This window comes from Cetorhinus maximus, chromosome 17 (assembly GCF_964194155.1).
Source record: "Cetorhinus maximus chromosome 17, sCetMax3.hap1.1, whole genome shotgun sequence".
In the NCBI taxonomy this organism is placed as follows: domain Eukaryota; kingdom Metazoa; phylum Chordata; class Chondrichthyes; order Lamniformes; family Cetorhinidae; genus Cetorhinus; species Cetorhinus maximus.
This window is the reverse complement of record NC_135895.1, coordinates 96,414,099-96,432,771: the sequence shown is the minus strand read 5'-3', so window position 1 is coordinate 96,432,771 and position 18,673 is coordinate 96,414,099. Positions and strand designations below refer to the sequence as shown.

General features: G+C 43.1%; 1 protein-coding gene across 1 annotated transcript in view; it reads left to right on the top strand.

Moving 5' to 3' along the window:
- Positions 1–18,673, top strand: part of fam151a (family with sequence similarity 151 member A) — a 44,050-nt gene that overhangs the window by 3,582 nt on the left and 21,795 nt on the right. Inside the window, exons 2-4 of the mRNA XM_078561655.1 lie at positions 12,980–13,125; positions 15,853–16,002; positions 18,055–18,217. Coding sequence (XP_078417781.1) covers positions 12,980–13,125; positions 15,853–16,002; positions 18,055–18,217 — 459 coding nt within the window. The remainder of the gene's footprint in view (positions 1–12,979; positions 13,126–15,852; positions 16,003–18,054; positions 18,218–18,673) is intronic.

The window sequence follows — 18,673 nt, the reverse complement described above, 5'->3', positions numbered from 1 at the left end:
GATTGTGGGGAAAGTTAATTGAGGTGTTGGAATGATAAAGCGATTTGATGAAGTGAAAAAGACTTGCATTTATATAGCACTTGTCATGCCACAAGATGTCTCAAGGCATTTTTACAGCCAATGACGTCATTTTGAAGTGTATCCACTGTTGTAAACACAGCAGCCAATTTGTGGTCAGCAAGCTCCCACCAACAGCAATGTGGTAATGAACAGGTAACCTGTTTTTGTGATGTTGATTGAAGGGTAAATATCGGCCAGGACACCAGGAATAACTCCCCTACTCTTCTTCGAAATAGTGCCGGGATTTTTTTTACAGCCTCTGTATCCTCTGATAGGGGAAACCATCTTATAATTAGAGGAATTAAATCAGAAGCCACATTTTCATAAATAGGGTAGTGGAAGTCTGGAACAACCTTCCCCCAAAAGGGTGTGGATGCCAGGATATTGGAGCTTTCAAGACTGAGTTGGACAGGTTTGCATTAGATAAGGGTATCGAGGGTTAGGGAGCAAAGATGGGTAAATGGAATTGAGGTACAGATCAATCATGATCTAACAGAATGGTGGACCAGGCTTGCCGGTCTGATTGGCTACTCCAGTTCCTGTGTTCTCGCTGCTTTTTATGAGGTAGATTCCAACAACAGTGTGCTGCCATCACTCTGCACTTCAATGGAAGACTCGAACAGAAACTATCTCAAAAGCTTGGTGCAAAAAATGGTAACCTTTTTGGCCCGTGGACTGAATGTATGGTCAAATTCTAGTAAAAGCATCCAGGTCAAATCCCACTGCTTGAAGCTTTTTGCATGTATGGATTCCTGGTCGGCTTGGGCTTGGTTGCGATGTTGTCTGTGTTTGGATAGTGTGCTGACATTAACTTTCCAAATTCACTTATGAAGAGTGCACTCTTGTTTTTGGGATACCAGAATGCTGCAGGCTCTTATGGAATCGTAGCCTTGCAAGAGAAGACACATTCACTGGGAAGATGGGAGGGTGGAAGTTAAGCACCATGAATATTGAGTAGGTAATGTCATTCCTCACATTGACTCAGCAGCATTGCTGACAACTGTGAAGGTAGTAGAGTTCAAAGCTGTGATAGTAATATGATGTGGATACGCTAGTGGAGTTGCTAGTCTCAGTTATACAGCACAGAAACAGGCCCTTTGGCCCATCGTGTCTGTGCCAGCCATCAAGCACATAGGTATTTTAATCCCATTTTCTACCACTTCAAGGGCCCATAGCCCTGTATGCTATGGCGTTTCAAGTGCTCATCTAAATACTATTTAAATGTTGTGAGGGTTCCTGCCTCTACCGCCCCCTCAGGTAGTGTGTTCCAGATTCCAACCACCCTCTGGATGAAAAATTTTTTCTTCAAATCCCCCTCTAAACATCCTGCCCCTTACCTTAAATCTATGCCCCCCCCCCCACCCATCCTAGTTATTGACATCTCCGCTAAGGGGAAAGGTTTATTCTTATCTATGCCCCTCATAATTTTGTATGCCTCTATCAGGTCCCCCCTCAGCTTTCTCTGCTCTAAGCAAGACAACCTTAACCTTTCCAGTCTCTCTTCATAGCTGAAACGCTCCAGCCCAGGCAACATCCTGGTGAATCTCTTCTGCACTCTCTCCAGTGCAATCACATCCTTCTTATAAGGTGGCCACCAGAGCTGCACACAGACTCCAGCTGTGTCCTAACTAGCATTTTATACAGTTCCAACATAACTCTACTGTTCTTATATTCTATGCCTCGGCTAATAAAGGCAAGTATCCCATATGCCTTCTTAACCACCTTATCTACCTGTGCTGCTGCCTCCAGGGATCTATGGACATGTACACCAAGGTCCCTCTGATCCTCTGTACTTCCTAGGGTCCTACCATTCATTGTGTATTCCCTTGCTGTGTTAGTCCTCCCAAAATGCATCACCTCACACTTCTCTCAGGATTAAATTCCATTTGCCACAGCTCTGTCCATCTTACCAGCCCATCTATATTGTCCTGTAATCTAAGGCTTTCCTCCTCACTTTACGACACCACCAATTTCGTGTTATCTGCGAACTTACTGATCATACCTCCTATGTTCACGTCTAAATCATTAATGTACACTACAAACAGCAAGGGTCCCAGCACTAATCCCTGTGGTACGCCACTCGTCACAGGCTTCCAATTGCAAAAACAACCTTCAGCCATCACCCTCTGCCTCCTGCCACTAAGCCAATTTTGGATCCAATTTGCCCTAGATCCCATGGGCTCTTACTTTCTTGACCGTTCTCCCATGCGGGACCTTGTCAAAAGCCTTACTGAAGTCCATGTAGACTACGTCAACTACACTACCCTCATCTACACAACTAGTCACCTTCTCAAAAAATTAAATCAAATTTGTTAGACATCTCCCCTTGACAAAGCCATGCTGGCTATTTCTGATCCCAGATTGCCACTTTGGTCCCTAATGGGCCTTACTCTTTCCCTGCTTATCCTCTTGCTCTTAACATATTTATAAAATGTCTTGGGATTTTCCTTTATCTCACCTGCCAGTGTTTTCTCAGGCCCCCTCTTCGCTCTCCTAATTACTTTTTTAATTAACCCCCATACACTTTCTATACTCTTCTAGGGCTTCTGCTGTTTTCAGCCCTCTGCGTCTGCCATGAGCTTCCCTTTTTCCCTTATCCAATCCTCTATATCCCTTGACATCCAGGGTTCCCTGGACTTGTTGGTCCTACCCTTCACCTTTATGGGAACATGTTGGCCCTGAACTCTCACTGTTTCCTTTTTGAATGACTCCCACTGGTCTGATGTAGACTTTCCTACAAGTAGCTGCTTCCAGTCCACTCTGGCTAAATCCTGTCTTATCATATTGAAATTGGCCTTCCCCAAATTCAGGGCCTTTGTTTCCAGTCCATCATTGCCCTTTTCTATAACTACCTTAAATCTTAGAGTTATTGTCACTATCCCCGAAATGCTCCCCCACTGACACTTCTACCACTTGCTCGGCTTCATTCCCTAAGATTAGGCCAGGACCGCCCCTTCTCTTGTAGGTCTTTCTATGTGCTGGCTCATAAAGCTCTCCTGGATGCCCCCTCTAAGCCTTTCACACTAAGACTATCCCAGTTAATATTGGGGAAGTTGAAATCCCCTACTATTATTACCCTATTATTTTTACTCATCTCTGAGATTTTCCAATATATCTGCTCCTCTATCTCCTTCTGACTGTTTGGAAGCCTATAGTACACTCCCATCAAAGTGATTGTCCCCTTTTTGTTTTTAAGTTTTACCCATATGGCCTCATTTGAGGAACCTTCTAAGATACCATCCCTCCTTACTGCAGTAATTGACTCCTTGATCAAGAGTGCAATGTCACCTCCTCTTTTACACCCTTCACCGCCCCCCGTCACGCCTGAAGATTCTATACCCTGGAATATTGAGCTGCCAATCCTGCCCTTCCCTCAACCATGTCTCTGTGATAGCAACAATATCATATTCCCATGTATTAATCAACGCCCTCAATTCATCTGCCTGAGTTGTAAGACTCCTTGCATTAAAATAGATGCAATCCAGCCTTGTATTATTCCCTTGTGCCTTAACAGGTCTATATTCACTCTGCCTTCCAGACAGACTTAGTTTCTCTTCTATATTTGGCTGTGCATCACTGCCTACTGTACCTCCACTCTGTATCCTATCCCTCTGCCAAATTAGTTTAAGCCTCCCCACAAGGTTGTTGGTCCTGTTCCGGTTCAGGTGCAACCCGTCCGACTTGTACAGGTCCCACCTTCGCAGGAAACAGACCCAGTGATCCAGGAAACTAAAGCTGTCCCTCCTGCACCATCTCTTCAGCCACGCATTCATCCTCTCTATCCTCTTATTCCTATACTCACTAGCACATGGCACAGGGAATAATTCTGAGATTACAAACTTTGAGGTCCTGCTTTTTAATCTGCTACCTAGATCCCTAATTCTTGTTGCACGACTTCATCCCTCTTTCTACCTATGTTGTTGGTACTAATGTGAACCACGACCTCTTAACTGTTCGCCCTCCCCCTTCAGAATGCCCTGTGACATCCTTGACCCTGGCACCAGGGAGGCAACACACCATCCCAAAGTCATGTCTATGTTTGCAGGAGCACGTGTCTGCACCCCTCACTATTGAGTCTTCTACCATTAATGCTCTTGCACTCTTACTCCTCCCTTGTGTAGCTGAGCCACCCACAGCGCCGTGAACTTGGCTCTGGCTGCAATCTCCAGAAGAACCTTCATCCTCACCATTTTTAAAACAGAGAAAAACTGTTCTTGAATGAGATGCACTCTGGGACTTTCCTAACTACCTACCTGCCACCCTTCTTCTGACTGGTGGTCACCCATTCCCTCTCTGACTGCATTTCCTTGAGCTGCGGAGTGACCACACCTAAAAAACGTGCTATCCACATAACCCTCAGCCTCGTGGATGCACCACTGTGTCTTGACACTTAAGCTCCAAAACCTGTTGCTCAAGCTGGTCAAGCCAGTGGCACTTCCTGCACATGTGGTCATCCAAACTGCAAGGAGTGTCTAAGAATTCCCACATGCTGCAGGCCATACAACACATGGGATTGAGCTCCTGTGCCACACTTTTTGTTTGTTTTTAAGTAAAAGACTATTTCCTTAAATTTAAGACCTGCTCTGCCCACTGAGGTCTCACTCTTTACAGCTCCGCTCTGCTCACTGAAGTCTCGCTCTTTACAGTTCTGCTCTGCCCACTGAAGTCTTGCTCTTTACAGTCCCGCTCTGCCCACTGAGGTCTCACTCTTTACAGCCCCGCTCTGCTCACTGAGGTCTCACTCTTTACAGTCCCGCTCTGCCCACTGAGGTCTCACTCTTTACAGTCCCGCTCTGCCCACTGAGGTCTCACTCTTTACAGTCCCGCTCTGCCCACTGAGGTCTCTCTCTTTACAGCCCCGCTCTGCCCACTGAGGTCTCACTCTTTACAGCCCCGCTCTGCCCACTGAGGTCTCTCTCTTTACAGCCCTGCTCTGCTCACTGAGGTCTCACTCTTTACAGCCCCGCTCTGCCCACTGAGGTCTCACTCTTTACAGCTTCACTCTGCTCATTGAGGTCTCACTCTTTACAGTCCCGCTCTACTCACTGAGGTCTCACTCTTTACAGCCCCGCTCTGCCCACTGAGGTCTCGCTCTTTACAGCTCCGCTCTACTCACTGAGGTCTCACTCTTTACAGCCCCGCTCTGCCCACTGAGGTCTCGCTCTTTACAGCTCCGCTCTACTCACTGAGGTCTCACTCTTTACAGCCCCGCTCTGCTCACTGAGGTCTCACTCTTTACAGTCCCGCTCTGCCCACTGAGGTCTCGCTCTTTACAGCTCCGCTCTGCTCCAGATCTGTAATTGTTGAGGTAATCTGTAAAATTGCCAAATATTAAATAATTGACAATATTCCAGTGTATCCGATATATCATATTATTTAGGATCATGCAGTACAGAAGGAGGCCAGTTAACATGGCCCTTTGAGAGAGCTATCCGATTAATCGCACTTCCCTGCTCTTACCCCAGAGCTCAAAATCATATTGATAAATTCCAATAGGTGGCCTATTAATAGCAGGTTACGTATGACGACCCTCCCCTCCACCATTATGCCCACATCCAAACTTTAAATTAGAATCTATTGTTCCCTGCTTAATATTTTGTACATGTGAATACATACCTAAGTTGTCTCTCTCCAGTCTAAAGATATTAATTATAGATTCAACCAAACTAATTGACAGCAGAATTAAAACTCAATATTGAATGAAGTGCAATTCCTGCAAACATCAACAACAACAACAACTTGCATTTATATAGGGCCTTCAATATAGTAAAAGATGACAAGGCTTCTCAGGAGCATAATCAAACAAAATTTGATGCCAAACCATATAAGGAGATATTAGGACAGGTGAACAAATGCTTGGTAGGTTATAAGGCGTAGCTTAAAAAAGGAGACAGTGGGAGAGGATTAGTGATGTAATTCCAGACCTTAAGGCCGGGTAATCTATAGACCCAGCCGCCAATGATAGGGTGAAGAAAATTGGGGATGTGCAAGTGGCAGAATTGAGGGAGCACAGAAATCTTGGAGGTTTGTAGAGTTAGGTGCAGAGATAGGAAAAGGTGAGGCCACGGAGGGATTTGAAAACAAGGATGAGAATTTCAAACAGTAAGCAGATACAAAGCTGCATTACTACCATTACTTAGTTTAACTACAATTGCAGAATATGGTCAATGTCATTATAGGCTTGAATGTTAGTGATTACAGTAGAGGTAAATTGAGTCTTAATAATAATTTACAGGCTTTAGTCCATCATAAATATCACCTAAATGTAGGTTTCATGATATATCATCATCTTATGTCCATATTCTGGTAGGGATTATGTGAGTTTAAGTTCAAAGTCTATATTTAGTGAATCCTTAGTAAGCCTTCATTATCAAAGCTATCTCTTGGCTTGTAAACATAAAAAACATTCACCCTCTCCTTTGATAACAAACTGATTGCACTGTCAGACAGAATCAGAATTGTTACAGCACAGAAAGAGGCCATTCAGCCCATCACGTCTGCACTGTCTATCTGAAAGAACAATTCACTTAATGCCATTCTCCTGCCTTCTCCCAGTAACCCTGCACATTCTTCATTTTCAGATAACAGTCTAATTCTCTTTTGAATGCTTCGATTGAAGCTGCCACCACCACACTCAGTGCTGTTCTTCTCACTGATGCTCAGGGGATCACTTCTGAAAAGTTCAGTGACAAACTGTCATCATATCAGCTTTCTTCAGTATTCATTCTTTTTAGTGTAGCTAAACTGACACATACTGTAAACCTTTTGAATGACCGTTATACAGTAAGTTCTTCAGTACTTAACACTCTCAACATTTATATATTTGGCAAGTGCTGTGCAGTGCACACTCAGGTGAATGAAATCTAACACAAAACCTTAGGCCACCATAAAATAAAATTCCCATTTCAGTTAAGTAATCAATCAAAGGTCAGTCTGGTTACGTACATCCTTTCTAATGTGTCGTTCAAGTACATAGGCAGGGCTTTAAAAAATGTTACTGACCGCCTGTGAGATAATGTGCTCTGCTGATAATGGGTATCACAACTACTGAAGAATGCCTTCAGTCACAGGACTGTCTGGTTCATCATCCTTAAAGGTCCAAGACTACATGAACCAAAGGAGAACCTCCTTCCCAAGATCCCTAATCAGGACTTCCCTGATAGACCCATTGTTTCAGCTTGTTCCTACCCCACTGAACTGATTTCTTCCTACCTTGACTCAATTTTTTTCTGCCCTTCTCCAGTCTCTCCCACCTACATCCATGACTCTTCTGATGTCTTCCGTCACTTTAAAAGTTTCCAATTTCCTGGCCCTACCCGCCTCCTCTTCGCTATGACAGTCAATCTCTCTACACCTGCAACCTCCACCACGACAGTCTGAGAGCGCTTCACTTCTCCCTTGAACGGACGCCCAACCAAACAACTCAAAGGCTCCTTCAACAGCACAATCCAAACCAGCGATCTCTACCACCTAGAAGGACAAGGGCAGTAGATGCATGGGAACACCAGCATCTGCAAGTTCCCCTCCAAGTCACTCACCATCCTGACTTGGAACTATATTGCAGTTCCTTCACTGTCACTGGGCCAAAATCCATGAACTCCTAACAGCACTGTGGGTGTAGCTACACCAGATGGACTGCAGTGGTTCAAGAGGTGGCTCACCATCACTTTCTCAAGGGCAGTTAGGGATGGGCAATAAATGCTGGCCTAGCCAGCGATGCCCATATCCTGTGAGCAAATAAAAAAAAAAGTTTCCATCGACCACTATGTTCCTCCACCTGCTTGAACTTCTTGTCTCATTGAACAATTTTTTCTTTAATTCATCTCGCCGCCTCCAAATAAAAGGTGTTGCTGTGGGTACCTGTATGGCTCCTAGTTATGCCTGTCATTTTGAGATATGTTAAACATTTCTTGTTCCAGTCCTATTTGGTTGGGGGGAGGGCCTCTCCCTCAACTCTTTTTCTGATACGTTGATGACTGTATCGGCGCTGTGTCCTGCTCTTGCCCCAAATTGGAAATCTTCATCAACATTGCTTCCAGTTTCCACCCTTCTCTTGGTTTCTATCTTTGGCTCTTCCCTTCTCTTCCTTGATTTCTCTGACTCCATTTCTGACTATAGGCTATCAACTTATATTCATTAAAAGCCCACTGACTCCCACAGCTACCTTAACTATACTTCCTCACACCGTACATCCTGTCTGGACTCCATTCCATTCTCCCAGTTTCTCCATCTCTCTTGCATCTGTTCCAATGATGCAAACCGCTGCATTGGCTTTTCTGAGATCTCTTTTTCCTCAACCAAGGATTCTGCCACCACTGCCCCCCAACAACATGTCCACCACATTTCCCGCAATTCTGCTTTTACCCCTTCCCCTCTCTCCCAGAACCATGATAGGGATTCCCTCATCCTCATCTACGATCCCACCAGCCTCCATGTTTTAGGGGGCATTTTCCGGTATTTCCGCCACCTCCAGCATGATGCCGCCACCAAACACATTTTCTCCTCCCCTCCCCTTTCGGCATTCTGAAGTGGGTCCACATCTCAATCACCCCATCCCTTTCCCATGGCACCTTCCATGCAAACACAAGAGATGCACAGCTGCCCTTTTACCTCCTCTCTCCTCACCGTCCCCAAACACTCCTTACAGACGAAGCAGTGATTTACATGTGCTCCTTTCAATTCAGCACACTATATTCACTGCTCACAACGTGGTCTCCTTTATACTGGGGAGACCTAATGCTGATTGGGTGACTGCTTTAAGGAACAGCTTTGATTAGTCCTCAAGCGTGACTCTGAGCTTCTGGTGGCCTGTCATTTTAATTTTCCACCTTGCTCTCACATTGACATCTATGTCCTTGACCTGCTTGCACTGTTCTAGTGAAGCCCAACATAAGCTTGAGGAACAACATTTCACCTTTCGATTAGGCAACTTACAGCCTTCTGGACTCAACATTGAGTTCAACAATTTCAGACTGTAACCCCATTTTTGTTTTATTTCCTTCGCATGTTTTTGTTCGTCTCTTATTTTTGCTTTCATGCAGCAGAATACCCACTCTAGGTACATCTTTTGTTTCTTTGTTTCTTTCCTTGCCCCATTACCATTCCTTTAGCCCTGTCAGACTAACTGTTCTGTTATTCAATCTCTCCTGTCTTACACCCTATCTCAGACCTTCCTTTTGTATCTGTCCCACCCACCCCTTGCTCAAACCTATTACATTTCTAACTTCTCCCAGTTCTGATTAAAGGTCATTGACCTGAAAACGTTAACTCTGTTTCTCTCTCCACAGATGCTGTCTGACCTGCTGAGTATTTCCAGCTTTTTTTTTTCTGTTTTTATTAAAGAAGAACCCTCTGTTTTATTTCATCTAACTATATATAGTAAATCACCATATTTTCTGAGTATTAAAACCACTTAAGGGAATTAATTATCTTTTTGTGTACAATTATTTTACTATATACTTTAGAGTTTGGAATGTGAAACCTACATTAGCCAGAGAAGCAACTACTGGACAGTAACAATTACTACCTTAAGTGAATGCTTACCCCATTGGTGTGTGAATGTATAGTTCTCATATGTCTGCTTAGCTCAAGCTCTTGCTGTGCAATTGAATGGATTGATACCTAAACTGTTTAGTGCCATAAGCAGTCATCTTTCACAATAGCCCAAAACCACCAATATAGTGATCCAGGCTCCTTGCCAGGAGAAAATGGAGAAAAATGCATTGCAAAAATATTATGAGCTTAAAAAGAAACGAACTAGGGCAACAAAATGCAAATTGCCACAGGCAATCTGCTGAAAAAGTTATTCATTGTTTAATTTTCACTTCTGAATGGTGGTGGTTTGCTAGGGTCTAAGTTCATGTTTGTGATTTCTTAGCCCAGTGAGTTCTCATTTCAACCAGCTGCTGGTCCATGTGCCGCTGATAACACCTCAACTTTACAAATCCAAAAATTTGGCAACAGAATAAATGTGTGAAGAGTTAAGACTATATGATGCTTAGTTAATGCATGGGGGAAAAAAATCCAGAAATTGTCACGTGTTATTGTTATGTTTGCACCTTTCCTGCTTTCGTGACTCTTTCCAGAAGTAACTTCCTTCAGTTGTTACAGGATCTTCACAAATTGCTGGCCTTGCATTGTCTGGGCGTTACATCAGAAATTGATGAGAGGAAGATTTAAAAATGAACCTTATCTACAAGTCAAACCAATAGAAGATGCTGTCAGCACGTAGAAATTGTTTATGGAATAGCAGTGAAAAATGATCCTGTAGAATGTGAGGCTGCCTGCCCTTTAATCAGATAGCAATGATCAAACATTGCAATTCTGGACCTCTCCCTGCATCGTCCTATTTTTTGTTACACTCAGAGTCACGCAGCTCTATAATTACCTCGTAATTATCTTCATTACAGACACCAAAGAGCTCAGAGAACTGACAATGCCTTTTACTGATGAATTCTCTAAAGCACTAGAAATGTTAATGATACGTTTAATGGTTTACAGATTTGGGCAGGGTGTTGTTGGTTGAGACACTCCCTGTTTGAATTTCACTGCAATTACTCACTGCAGACATTATTCTACAATCATCAAAATCCTCAGTCTGATCCTTGCCCCTCTCCCCCCCACCCACCCCGCCAACCCTCAATCACCACTTAATTTATCCCACTCCCAAAATATTCTCCCCTTGTCTTCTGAATGTGGTGGTTAATCCTGGGGAATGGGGGTGGTTGGGGGGCAGGTGTGTGGGGGTGGGGGCCGTGTAAGTGGTGATTCCACAGTTACTGGTTGACCTCCATCTAATGGTCATTCTATTTCTTGGACCCGAACAGTGAGTGTAGGTGGGCTCTTCAACAATGGAGGGCATCACAGCTGAGCCTCATAATTTTCCCACCCAGTGTGTGAACACATGTACTTTTTAGCAAAGGTTGCAGGATCCTGACCTTGGCTGGTTTTATTTTCCTCTCTCTACTACCTAGGGTTGCCAACTGTGATTAAATGTATCCCTGGAGCTTTCATCACATGACTTGCCCCACAATCCAGCCGTTAGTCAGCCGACATATCCATCCTTGTGATGCACTGCCTCCGTACACTAATTGGAAAGCAAAAAAACTCATTACCCAATTGGATGATGCTTGACTATCAGCCAAACAGCCTTCTTTTCCCCAATTTCCAATACTTTTATATCTGGTAAAGAGAAATGTTCAAAGAAAATTGGGGGAAAAAAAACTTTAATGTCCCGATGATTTTACATACAGCAGTGCACTGGAGATTGATCTACAATTCCTGGAGACTCCAGGACAATCCTGGATGTCAGATAACCCAGCACAAACTATGGAATTACACCTGAGATTTTACTGGTCTATGTAGTTTAGAACCATGTTTATCTGCTGAGCCCAGGGTATTGCTTTTAAGTTTGCAGTTATAATTGTTGTTGACATTGAATTGTGTGGTTGCTACTGTGCTTATTTTCTCCAACTAATTGCATAGCAGAAGAACCAGTGGGGAGGAGTCCCCGGTCCCTTCTTGAATCTTGGGTTACAGTGTTCCTGATTCATATGTCTAGCTTTCAATCAGATCAGGCAGCTGAGAAGATTAAAACAGAACTTTCCAAGCTTTATGCCTTTGTGGGTTACATTAACTTTAAATCCATGTTCCTATCAGTTTGCAAATATTTCATAACGTTATTACCCTGATACAGCATTTATTCACCAATGACAGGACGGCACTAAGAACAGCCCTTTCCATGTGTACAGAATCCTAGCAGGACAAACCAACAAAAATAAAGACACAAATAGGATTTGTTTGTTAAGTTTCAGGGCTTGGGGTTTGCATGTGGCTCAGAGAGTGCAGTTCAGACTCCACTGACGTAAAGGTTTACCCAAGAAGGGAATGGAAAAGAAAGATTTGCGTTTATATAATGCCTTTCACAATGTCAGGATGTCCCAAAGCCCTTTATAGCCAATGAAATACTTTTTGCAGTGTAGCCACTGCTGTAATGTAGGAAATGCAGGAGCCAATTTGTACACAGCAAGCTCCCACAAACAGCAATGAGATGATGACCAGATAATCATTTTTAGTGATGTTAGTTAAAGAATAAATATTGGGCAGAACCTGGGGCAATCTCCTTTTCAATATAGTACCGTGGAATCTTCAATAATCACTTGACATAAGGATAAGCAGAGAGACGGTGGTGAATGTCTACTGGAACGTTTTACTTTTGGTCATGGGCGTCTTAAGATGTGCAGAAATCCATGTCCATGTATGAGTTGCTAAACCAAGCTGTTGAGAAATCCATATGGTTAAAGCTTTCATTTGCCTGATATGGAATGCAAACTCTTCTCTATAGTGGCATTCATGCCTAAATCCAATGGGCTTAGTAGAGGATACCAAGAGAAAAGCATCAGGGACCTCCCAAGTCTGGTAAACATCCTGCTGCTTGTCCAGATAGGACTACATTAACAAAAAGGCCTTAGATTTCAAAATTAGATGGAGTGAAGAGGAAAGAAAGCCAATTGACAGGGACTGTTCTAGTCTTCCAGCTCCCATTGATAAGCCAGGCTGGTTTGTCAATCATCAACGCATGCAGTGGGACAGATGGGGTTAGAATCAGAGGATAACATGGGTAAACCATCAGGAGGGACACAAAGCAAAGTGTTAAATGGGCATCACTGCAATCTTAGAATGTTCAGGCACAGGCGTGTTTCTCAATCCTGTATCATATGAACCTTACCAATGAACCAGATTTCATTGTTACTGATATGGAAGAAATAAACCCAGTGGCTTGCGTAAGCATTTTTATGTCACAAAACAATAACATACCAGTCATTGGTCTGAGCCAAAAAGAAGGGGAGGGGTCACCTAATCAAAGCGAGTGGCAGGTAAAAACAAAAATAACATTCTCCTTTGCATCTGCAGACAGGAGCTTTGATGTAGATGGACCTTTCAGCTCAGGTGGGGACCTACTGGACTATTTGCTTCAACATGGAATGATCGACAGGAAGGATGGGCTGCTGGTTACATGGCACCATGCTGCAAATAGCAAGAGCCAAATGGAGCAAGCCCTGAAAGGTAAGCATACAGAACTCTTGTAGGAGTTTAGATCAAAGAAAATGATTGATAACTTCTTCTGTGGTAAATTGTTCCTATTTATCAGGGAACGGTATTTAAGCAGACGGTATAAATGTACTCATGAGGTGGCGAGACATCTTTCTGGACAGAAAGGATTGAGAGATTTGTGAAAAGGTGAGGTTGAGATCAGGGGAAAACATGCAACAAGTGAAGGCATTTGGCTCATCAAAAGTTCATTCATTCCACAGAACAACTACAATCTACTTTACGTTGGACACAACCTCACATATCTGATCTCCTGAAGGAAAATCCTCCACATTGGGTCTCAGAAATATTCATCCATCTTCACATTTTGGCTTTTCAATCCTGGCCTGCTAATCTCCACCAACAACTTTCCTCACCCCACTCTTCCATTGTACTGGTCCCAGTGTAGAGAAATATCAAGTATTCCTGGAGAATTTGATAAAGATGATCTATATCTATTCTCCAATGTTATTACCAATCAATAAGGGAGAGATTATTGAGCTAAATCATCTTTACTCTTATCAGGTTACGTTCAGTTGATAGGACTGCTGCCTCTGCATCAGAAAATTGTACACCCAAGCCCCACTCCATAGAACCATAGAACACTACAGCACAGAAAACAGGCCATTCGGCCCTTCTAGTCTGTGCCGAAATATTATTCCGCTAGTCCCATTGACCTGCACCTAGTCCATAACCCTCCCATGCATGTATCTATCCAATTTATTCTTAAAACTTAAGAGTGAGCCCGCATTTACCACGTCAGATGGCAGCTCGTTCCACCCTCTCACCACTCTCTGAGTGAAGAAGTTCCCCCTAATCCTTTCCCCTTTCACCCTAAAGCCATGTCCTCTCATGTTTATCTCTCCTAACCTAAGTGGAAAGAGCCTACTCGCATTTACTCTGTCTATACCCTTCATAATTTTGTAAATTTCTATCAAATCTCCCCTCATTCTTCTATGCTCCAAGGAATAAAGTCCTAACCTGTTTAATCTTTCCCTGTAACTCAACTTGAGTTATGACTTGAGCTTGTAACTTGGACTAACACCCCAGTGGAGTACTGAGGGAATACTCTCCCATGGGTGAGCTGTTAAACCAACTACTTGATTTGCTAGATGTTGAAGTGGGCTGAGCCTCCCATGAACCGAGTCTTTATTTCTGCTGTGAATAGGATAGCTTGCCACAGGGTGAACAATGACTATTATTAAAGTATAATATAATTGAGACCATGTGGGATGTCCACCTCACTTTCCTTTATGTTCCAAAAGGTATTAAATGCCACACTGTTACTTCTAGGTTAAAATGATTACAATTAAGGTATATTGCACAGAAAAATGAAGCAAGATACCCGAAATTGGATTAATGGTGTTAAAGAAAGACTGCAGCATATATTCTCAAATCAGCAGGTCTTGGAACCAATTGAGTTCAAAGCCACATTGTGCGTTCTGTGTATTATTTGATGAATGGTTGTTTATACTTCATCCTGGCCTCATATCTATGAGTGCCCAGACCAATGGCATCTTGGGCAAGACTACTGCAGCCTAGCTTATCTGCAGATCAAAGTTATATGTACTGTAGCCAAAATCTGGACATCTGCCTCTATCTTATAGTTCAGTAACACCTGTAGATTCTAAAACATGTTTACCCTAGGTATCTAAAATCACATTTGAAAATATAATGCCCAATACCTTTCCCTATTTGATGCAGGGTGAAAACTCTGCTTTCACTACAAGTTGGGAATGGGCAATTTTGTAAGCTGGCTATCGGGACCAAAAGTCTGCGTGGAAACTGTCCAGAACCATCCAAGGACATGAGAAAAAGATCAAACGGTACCAGTAGCTTAATGCCAAAGGACCACAGAGTTAAACAGAGGCTGTGTCCATAATGTCTGCACCCTGAACACTTTAACTCTCACAGCTTTTATCCATTTGTCGCAGTGAATCTATTTAGTCAGGGCAGCTCGAAGCCTAACAACAATCACCCAGTGTTTTGGGTAGAGAGGAATTTGATGAGGATGATGCACTCGAGACTTTGGAGCTTCTCTTGTTTGTAAAAGTTCAGCTCAAACATTTCCTAAATGGCCAGTATTAATATTGATCATATTGTGAGGACAGTGGCTACACCACCCTGGAAACTAGGAGAAGAAAAATCCCTCTGCTGCTGAAGATTCATTGCTCAGTGTTTGTATGGACCTGAGCCAAACGGACCACAAGTCCCAGGTTCAATATCTGGAACGTGTTAAGGTAGCTGTTCTCAGCAAGTAAGAGTACTGCAGCGTTTCTCAGTGCCTCTGGACATGGATGGAGTTTAAATACTCTTTTGACCATAGAAAATCAACCTAAGGTGCTCACAGAAGCATAATTAGACAAACAAAAACCTAACGCGACAGGCATGGTTAGAGATGAGATTCTGAATGCTGTCAAATAGGATCTCACAAGCTAGCAGTCTATGACACAATATAATACATTGGCCCACTGGGCTGGGAAGTCTGTGTCCAGAACCAAGGTCAGTGGAGGAGGAGTTTTATTTTATCTCATCTTGAACCCCCCACCCCTTTGGCAGCAGCTCAGTGTCCATGAAGATGTCAGTGGATTGTACCATTCTGCTTTATCCCACTGAGGAGGGATGGAGAAAGCCATAAAGAAAACAAAGCTTGGTGGTTTTTGCAGTTGTCACAGCCTGATTATTGTACATCTATGTTCCCAGGCAGTGCAATGGTACTGGAAGCTGATGTCAATATCGAAGGACTCAACACTCTAAACGAGACTGGTATCCCGATCATGGCTCACCCGCCTGCTGTCCACAGTGACAATACCTTGCAGGAATGGCTGGATTCTGTAATCAAGTCGAAGAAAGGTAAAACTCACCTGTGTCACTCTGAACAAAATCAAGATTTCCTTTCCATCCACATCTAGTTTATCTGAAACCCCTACCGATGCATTTGTTACTGCTAGACTTGACTATTTCCACACAGTCCTGGCCTGCCTCTCTCGTTCTACCTGCCGCAATCTAGAGGCCATTCAAAACTCTGCTGTCCATGTCTTAACTTGCACAAGATCCTGTTCGTCCATCTTCCCTGCACTGCCTGATTTACACAGGCTCCTGGTTCATCAATGCCTCAGTTTTAAAATTCTCATCCTTGCTCTAAAATTCCCCCATGGCCTCACCTCTCCCTGTAATCTCCTCCAGCCTGACCCAAGATCCCAGGCCTCTTGAGCAGCCCCGATTTTAATTGCTTAACCTCCTTTCAGCTGTCAAGGACCTTAAGCTCTGGAATTCCCTCCCTAAATTGCTCCACCTCTCTGCCTCTCTTTCCTCCTCTAAGATGCTCCTGGAAACCTACCTTTTTGATCAAGCTTTTGGTTATCTGGTCTAATGTCCCTTTATGTGGCACAGTGTGGAATCTTGTTTGATAACACTTGATAAAGTGCCTTTGGATGTTTTATTATATGAAAGACATATAAATGAAAGTTGTCCTTGTAATAAAGGAAAAACCCTGTTCAAAGTTCTTTTGTAACAGGAAGTAGTTTTATACCTCCCTTTGGATAAGAAAAATCTGGGATTTAATGGGGGAGAATAATCAGAAGAGATGTTCGTCATCTTTGCCACAATAAAATAAAGTTCAATAATGAGTTTCAACACAAGCTGTTTTTGTAACAATCAGTGTGCTCTTCCATAGAGAAAATGCCCCTTCAATAATCTCATTCCGCTGTATCTTATTACTGGCCCAAGATCGCCAAAGAGACAGACTCATTTTAAGGTAGTGCTCATTAACTGATGTCAAGGGCAACAGACAGTGACAATGGCAAATCAGAACAAATTATTCATTGCTCATTTCACCAAGAACAAAATCGATAAGTAATTTCTTGTTCTTTTTTAAAGGAAGTTTTTCACTCTGCAATTTTCAAGATATAAAAACTTTTCATTTTTTTTGGAACAGGAAAGGGCCATCAAATATAATCAAGCGTCTCCCTTTGTCAACCCCACCCAGTTATTTGGCTTCTTAATTGCGACATCCTCATTTTTTAACCGCTGACTGATGATATTTGAATCTCTCACTAATGTGAAAGATTAGCGTGGATTAACTTCATCAGCCATCTTGAAAACATCATTGGGAAGTTTAGCTTGCAAAATTCTTGTCAAAGTTATTAATTAGTAAATGTTAAAAATAGAAAGCATTTTCTGGGTGACCCTTGGGTTACCCCACAGCCAACAGGTTTCCAGGCTGAGAACTTGCCATTTCAATATACAATCAATGTCCTTTATAAGCCTATTATTTACCCAATGTTATACTTTTCATCTATTCCATGATTCCTTATTGATTGTTGTGAAGTTCAGTGTCTCTTTATATTACGGCACGAATGCTGACCGCAGTCCAGACTTCAACAGAAGTGCTGTGGTACAAGCAAGCGGTTCCTCAGAGATGCCTTTCTAAAGCCCTGCTTGAGGAAGTAGTACCTCCACTGATGGATCTAATGGTTGTTAATGGCAGGACAGTCGTGGCGATACCGGAGGGTGGGGGTGGGGAGCAGTTTAATGGCTGCCATTCATGGTGTGGGACAGTGTATTTTTTGGATGTAGTTGGAATGAATGCTGACCCTTCCCATATAGTTGAGCACTGCAGTTCTCGCATGGCTGATCTATATGAATCTCTTCCAACATTGGGGAAAATTTGTGTTCAGAAAATGAAGGTAAAAATTGCTATCTTAAATAATACTCTTCAGATACAATTTGTTGTCAATGATACTTTTGAATGTACTCTGCAATGGAAACAAGGTGGATTATTGGTCAGAAGCCCCAGAACGTTAAGTATGTGAGGGGCCCAAGACATGGAGACCATTGGGTGGGAAGGGTTTAACGGACATAACAAAGGGTCTGAAGAAGTAAAATTAATATAATTTTTCCTAGGTATCAAGCTGGATTTCAAAAGCATTGATGCAGTAAACCCCTCCCTGGACATCCTGGTGAAAAAATATAACGAAATGAATTTCAACAGACCAATCTGGTTAAATGCTGACATTCTGATTGGTCCAAATGTTCCAGGATTCATTCAGCCCATCAATGCCTCCAGGTAACCTTAACCGCGGCCCTGCTATTTTCTAATCCATCTTCAAAGTTACTGGGTGCTACTTTTTATTTGGCAATCATCGTGAGGTTCAGCCCTGATGCATCAGCCACAAAATTGTACCGCTTCACGCTGCTGAGAAACCTCTCAAAAATCAGTTGATTTTTCCTTTTTGTGCCTAAATGTTTCCAAACGTAGAACTGGCAGCAAGGAATAGCAAAGGCGGGGTCCACCATGTGGCGCTCTTCTGCAGTTGCTTGCCAGAATCATGTCTATGCTGTGAGCCTGTGCTGTGACTGTGTAAGGCGATGAATGGACTTGCTGCAGTCCCACCATCAGACCCTGGGTGCCAGGCAGCAACCGGCTAAGAATTCATTGGATTTCCATGTGTGCATGTGTCCCAGCTCACCCAATTTACATAGGCACGTGCTGAGCAATGAACTGAGATCTTTTGTAAAGTGT